The 6,573-nt window shown below is 45.2% G+C and overlaps 1 protein-coding gene across 1 annotated transcript; it reads right to left on the bottom strand.

Annotated features, from left to right (window-relative positions):
• Positions 1–1,785: 1,785 nt before the first annotated feature.
• Positions 1,786–6,190, bottom strand: SLC7A3 (solute carrier family 7 member 3; the record flags this gene model as incomplete). The annotated part of the gene is made up of 11 exons (XM_081278294.1): positions 1,786–2,004; positions 2,142–2,250; positions 2,589–2,743; positions 2,900–3,066; positions 3,302–3,404; positions 3,494–3,633; positions 4,172–4,394; positions 4,526–4,638; positions 4,846–5,023; positions 5,237–5,395; positions 5,821–6,190. The coding sequence occupies 11 exons, from the start codon at positions 6,188–6,190 to the stop codon at positions 1,874–1,876; spliced, it is 1,848 nt and encodes a 615-aa protein (XP_081134420.1). The 3' UTR covers positions 1,786–1,873.
• Between the last annotated feature and the right edge of the window lie 383 nt (positions 6,191–6,573).

Below are 6,573 nucleotides of genomic sequence, written 5' to 3'. Positions count from 1 at the left end.
TGAATAGAACATTCATCCCCCAAACTTGATTTGTAAACAGGTCCTGATCTTTCAAAGTTATGTGATTGAGAGCATATTTCTTACCTAAAACTTGTTCCCTCTTCTATAAAAAATAATTATAACAGCTACTTCATAGGAAAGGACAACATGAAATTGTGTGCATAATAACTAGCATATGAGTCAGTAAGTGGTAGCCATTATCTCCCTTCTCTAGCTTCCTTCAACCTCTTTCAAGCCACCCTCCTTGCTGTTATTCAAATTAAAAAATTCAACTGTCACTGTACTAGGAATTTTTGTGATCTCCTACCTCTTTCCCCCACACACATACCATTTACAAGATAACATGTGATCACCTCAGGAAAGTATACAAAGTCATTCAAATGGTCTGTTAATTTTCACAACCCCATACATCTTAACCTCCAACTACATTAAAACTGTATGTCATACCCCAAGAATAATCAGTTTTTCCATACTTCTATGGTTTCCTGCATACTATTCACTGACAGTCAAGCTCTCCTCACCTACACTCACTTTTTTTGACAATACTAGGGATTGAACCAGGCAGCTCTCTACCACTGAGCTACATCCTCAGTCTCGTTTATTTGGTATCAGGGATTGAACCCAAGAGTGCTTAAACACTGAACCACATTCCAAGCCCATTTTATTTTTTGAGACGGGGTATTGCTAAGTTGCTTAGTACCTCATTAAATTACTGAGGCTTGTTTTGAACTTGCAATCCTCCTGCCTGCCCCCCCAGTCACTGGGATTACAGGCATGCACCACCCTGCCCAGCTCCAGCCCTTTATTGTTTTGAGGCAAGTTCTTGTTAAATTGACCAGACTGGCCTCAAACTTCTGATCCTTCTGCTTTAGCTTGGATTATAGGCATGCACTTGGCTCCCTGTGCTTTCAACACTAAACACTTACCCCTGCCCCAGGTCAAATAATCATTTTGTATTTATGTATACCTGCTTGTCCCCCCCACTAGATTGTGAGTTCCTTGAAGGCAGAGACTATGTTTTATTCATGTCTGTAACACCAGCTCCCAGCATAGGGTCTAATATTTCATGTTTGTTGGATAAATGGATTAATGAATGGTTCATGGTCTGAGCAGAGCTGACCTCTATTCCCCTATGATTTCTTTAGCAATCAGTACCCTTGTATATATACAGTCCTTTACCAAAACCCCTTCTGTCCACCCCTCCTCCCAGCAGTGTCAAGCACCCAGCCAAAATTTCTGTTGCCCAGGCAGTCACAGGAGTCTGGGACTGGTCCAACTAGAAGTGGTGGAACAGAAGACAATGGACTCAGTGTAGGCCCTAACCAATGCCAGTGTTGAGATCAGAGTCCACCCCCAAATCCCAGCAACAAGTATTGCTATCTACTTATCCAGAGCTTAATCTTTAGTGTAGCAAGGGAGAAAACATATCTTAAGTGTAATTAGACTGGGGTGCTGCTTATACTACCCCCAAGCCCCAATCTACAAGAAGCACACCCAGGCATAGCAAAACATTTTGTAGTGATTTGAGAAAAGACAAGGGACATTTCTCTGAAGCCCTCCAGTCTTTAAGCAAGGCTCTACATCATCTCTAGCAAACAAAGAACAACACCATTTCTTTTTTCAATATTTTTACCATTTCTTTTAATAATATTTTTTAAAGCCAGTAAGCAACTACAGAGACCATTTAAAAGTAGACAAGTAAAAAAAAATATAGATGAGAAACAGCAAAGACACATCCTTCACTCCACAATAAATACAGAGCTCTATTAATAACCCCCACCAACATTATACGGGAGGGTTGGCTCTCCATGGGATCAAGAGTACTCTCCATTATTGTGCGGGGGGGACCAGCCAGCACTTGGTTGTAATTATGTCAAAATTGGTGGACACATGAATTGCTGAGATCAAGGTCTACAGTTTTGGCCCTTGACTTGCATATGGGTTGGTCAGGCTTAACTTCTTCCAGGCTGTGCTGGATTCCATAGCTGAAGTAGATAGCAAACCCTAGTGGGTAAAGGTAGCTGTGAGGTGGGGCAGCAGTGATCTGTAAAGGTTTAACAGATCTCCTACTGGAGATAAGATAGGGACAGGAGTTGGGATAGGACATCCAAAAGGCTTACTCTCCCCAAGTGGATACTTACCAATCAGCATCCAGACCCCAAACCGGGCCCAGGTACCAGCTGTCATCTGCATCATAAGGTAAACATTCACAAAGATGCTCACTAGTGGGAGGAAAGGCACAGCAGGCACCTAGAAACAAAGGAAATTTTCCTTTTCACATGTGACAATGTGAACTAAAAAGAGACCTCTATTTTTCTCAGGACAAAAAAGGCCGAGTTTAGCCGCTACTCAGGCACTGTATTTCAGTGGCCTCTTATTTATATGGGACTCCCAGAATACATAAAGTTTGGGGAAATAGAACTGGAAAGAAACTACTGGGAGGAAGCCAAAGAAGTCTTTGGCCTAGGTACCTCCTATATCTTCCCTTTCATGCCCAATTTAAGTATATCTAGAGACCTTGGACCACAGGTATCTCATGCTTATTCACACAAGGTAGGTTGGTGAGGACGGAGGGAGAGGTCATTTACCTTAAAGTGAAGGGGACTGGAGTTCTGTGGCTGTCTGCAGATAACCATAGTCGTCCCAGTAATAAGCAACAGAAGCAGTACAACCACTGCCACCCACACTGGGTCTCCAGAAAGCAGTGGAAATGGCACCAGGCAAAGGACAGTCAGCAGTAGAGCTTCAAAGGTCAAATTGAGAGGCATCAAAACCAATTCTTGTGATCAACATGACAAGATATCAGGCACCCCATTCCGAGGGTCACCCTCTTTCTACCACCAAATGTCATGACATATTGTCCACCCCAAGTCACCCAAAGAGAAATTCCACTGCTCACCAAGTAATGAGGAACAAACATAAACAACTTGGCCAGAGAGTGGAGTAGGGTCAGAGTTGAGTGGGCAAAACAGTGCCTGGAGGGTCAGTTTCTCTGCTTCAGGAACCTTCTCCTCCTGCAACTCCACTTCCTCTTCCCCAGGCTTCATTTCCTGGTCAGGCTGATACCTGAGGCAAGATTAAGAAAGCAGTTTTAAAACAACTCTTAACCACTTCACCATCTTCTCCCAGGCAACTTTACCTTCACATTACCATTAAGAATAAGAAGCTCTTTTTGACAGTGAGATACCCAAACTCATAAAGGAAAGTCAGGATGACCAAGGTGCAAGAGAAAGGAGTAGATCCCTATCCTTCCTTAAGAATAAAATCCCAAATCACAGTATACAGAGAAACGGAGTCCTACCTGAGGATGAGAACACAAATGGACACCAGGGAGTAAGCAAGCAGGGTCCCAATTGACATGAGGTCCACAAGATCAGTGAGTTCAAAGAGGAATGCCATGAATGCTAAAATTGATGGGCAGAAGACAAAGAAGTGAGAGATGGGAATAATGAAGTTAAAGGAACTAGTGAAACAACTAAGGATTTTTCCCTACCTGCAATAATGCCAGAGACCACAGTGGCCACGATGGGGGTATGAGTGCCGGTGTGGATCCTAGCCAGGACTCGGAATAGGAGACCATCCTCTGCCATTGCATAGATCACCCGAGGCATGGGGAACATAGAGCCTAAGAGGCTGCAGAAAAGAATGCCCAGAATGACATGAGTTGACTTGGGTCATCTCTTCCCAAACCTGCATGTTTAATATTTTCCCACCTTTCTTTTGCAGCTCTTTTAATGGATATTCTCTGGTACTAAATGCCATGATCTGAGACTTTGGTCAGAGGAAAACAAGCAATTGGTGTTTTGGGGGTTGGGTTTTTTTTTTTTTAAGACTTGGGATTGAACCTGGAGGTACTATACTGAGGTACATACGTGCCCAGTCTCTTTAACTTTTTATTTTTTTAAATATTTTTTTAGTTGTCATCCATTTCAATGAACTTTATTTTATTTATATGCAGTGCTGAGAATTAAATCCAATGCCTCACTCATGCTAGGCAAGCACTCTACCACTGAGCCACAATCCCAGCTCTAACTTTTTATTTTGAGACAGAGTCTCACTATGTTTCCAAGGCTGGCTTCAAATTTAGGATTCTCCTGCCTCAGCCTTCCAAATCACTGGGATTACAGGTGTGCAGCATGGTGCCCAGCTGAAACAAACGTTTGATACTAACCTCGTTGAAAGAGCACAGAGGGAGCCAACAGCCACAACATAGCGGGCAGGAGCCCATCCAACATGGAGAAAAGCCTCAGGCAATGGGCTTTCAGGCTGGAGTTGGTAGTAAGGCATCATGAGGGTGAGTGCCGAAGAGACACCAAAGTACGCCAAAAAGCAGACAAACAGTGAGATCACAATGCTCATGGGGATGGAACGCTGTGGATTCTGGGCCTCTTCCCCTGCAGGAAAGGGCACAGCACAAAAGTTTTAATCCAGGGAAACAGGCTCACTCCTCTACCACCCTCATTATGCATGCAGCCTGAGCACACATAGCACCCAAGCCCCAGCGAGAATGCAATGATCCTGTTACCGGTGGTAGCAATACAGTCAAAACCAACAAACGCATAGAAACAGGTAGCAGCTCCCCGGAGAATCCCCTGGATGCCAAATGGCACAAATCCTCCAGAGCCCAGAGGGCCCAAGCTAGAGTAGAAGAAGGAATGGAAAAGGTAAGGGTGATGTTCAGCCAACTCCATACCTTTTCTCTAATGCCAAACTACTTGGCTAGGTTTTCCAAGGCCCCGCCTCCCATGCTTCCCCACCCTCATCAAGAATCCCTCAGCATGGATCTGCTTACTCCTCATTCTGACCCCAGCACTGCAGCTCTGAAGAAGAGTAAAACTCTCTAACCTACTGGTGTCATTGAGTCCAGCCTTGGTCAATTCATAGTCTTCTTCATTGAGCCTCCAGTTGTGTAGGTCTCCCTTAATGAAGCCAGAGATGATGATAAAACCAAGAACCAAAAGGTTCACCCCTGTGAACACTTTGGTAACCAGGGCTGATTCACTAGCCCCCAGAGCCAGCAATCCTGTGGGAGAAATTCAATTAGAACCTTGAGAAAGGAAGATCCCTCAGTCCAAGCTTTCTTTTCCTGCCTCTATGGGGCTGACTCATTCCTCCCCAGCTTCTCTTCCTCCAGGCCATTATTCCCTTCACCTAGCCCTTCCCAGTCCCAGCCCTAGCCCCTAGGCTAAGCCCCACCCAGCCCCTCCCTGCCATCAACATCTGCCCCTTGCCTCACCAGTGAGCAGCAACACAAGGCCCAAAGCAAAGAAATCTGGATATTCTGCAAGGAAATGGGGCACGTGCAGTGAGATGGACCCCTTTAGAGTCTGAGAGATGTGGTTCCCAATCAGGTTGTCAAAAGCAGAGCTCCAGGCACGGGCCACACTGGCGGTACCTGGTACAGCAGAGGGAGAAACACCTGGTCAAATTCCCTCCCTCCCCCACACTAGTCTCACACAAATCCCTGTCATAACCCATTATCACCTAAACTTTACTGGTTCTTTTTTTTTTTTTTCAATTGAATCCAGAGCCTTGGTGCCAGAGGTGCATACACATGCTCTACCACTGATTTATATACTCACAGCCCTATAATTACTTTTTAAGAACCAAAACTAGTCAGTTAATGAAGGAAACTTTGCAAGGTGAATAGAACAATTTCTCCATATCTCTGACCCTCCCAGACCCCCACCAACACACATTTAGCCCTATTGAGGTCCTGTGAATAATAAAGAATTCAAGGGCTTCACCATTCAATGCAAATTTTCTGATCCAAAGCCCCTTTGCTGGCTGTGAAGTTCCCTCCCTGTCCCAGTCTCTCACCAATGACGTAGGAGAGGATGAGATTCCAGCCAGTGGTGAAGGCCCAGAGTTCTCCAACAGTGACATAGCTGTAGAGATAAGCAGAACCAGAACGGGGAACCCGCGCACCAAACTCGGCATAGCACAGCCCAGCCAACACAGAAGACAGAGCAGCCACCAAAAAGGAGATCACAATGGATGGTCCTGCTTTATCTTTGGCGACCTCACCAGCCAGAACATATACACCTGCACCCAATGTGCTGCCCACACCCAGGGCCACTAAGTCCAGAGTGCTCAGGCATCTGGCAAGGCGAGTCTCATTCATGCCTGGCTCCAGTGTGCGTCTCCGTACCAGCTTTCGACCAAATCTGCGAAGTGCCTGCCACAGCATTCTAGCTGGAATTGAAGAGGATGCTAGGATCTGGTGAAAAACAAGACAAAAGCCCTTCAATAGGGCTCATTATCCCTAAGCTCTAAAAGTGAATTCCAAAACCCACTCCACCAAGCAAAAGAGCTATGGGAGGGAAAGGGGCACGGGAGGGGGGGACTGAAGGGACAGAGGTAAGTCACTCTACCTCTAACCTCAGTTACTTCATATGGAGGTAGGCATTAAAATAATTCAAGTAGGGATTACAATACCTCACAAGGTTTGTGGAAGGACTAATTTCATAAGAAGCACGTGAAAGCCCCTAGTAATAAAGTGGCTGGCACCTATTAAGTGCTCAGACACTATTGGGTTTCTTCTTTCACTAGCCAGGAACCTACAAGATTTAT

This window comes from Spermophilus citellus (genome assembly GCF_964194105.1).
Source record: "Spermophilus citellus genome assembly, chromosome: X".
Taxonomy (NCBI): Eukaryota; Metazoa; Chordata; class Mammalia; order Rodentia; family Sciuridae; genus Spermophilus; species Spermophilus citellus.
The sequence above is the reverse complement of the archived record's forward strand: the minus strand, read 5'-3'. Positions and strand labels throughout refer to the sequence as shown.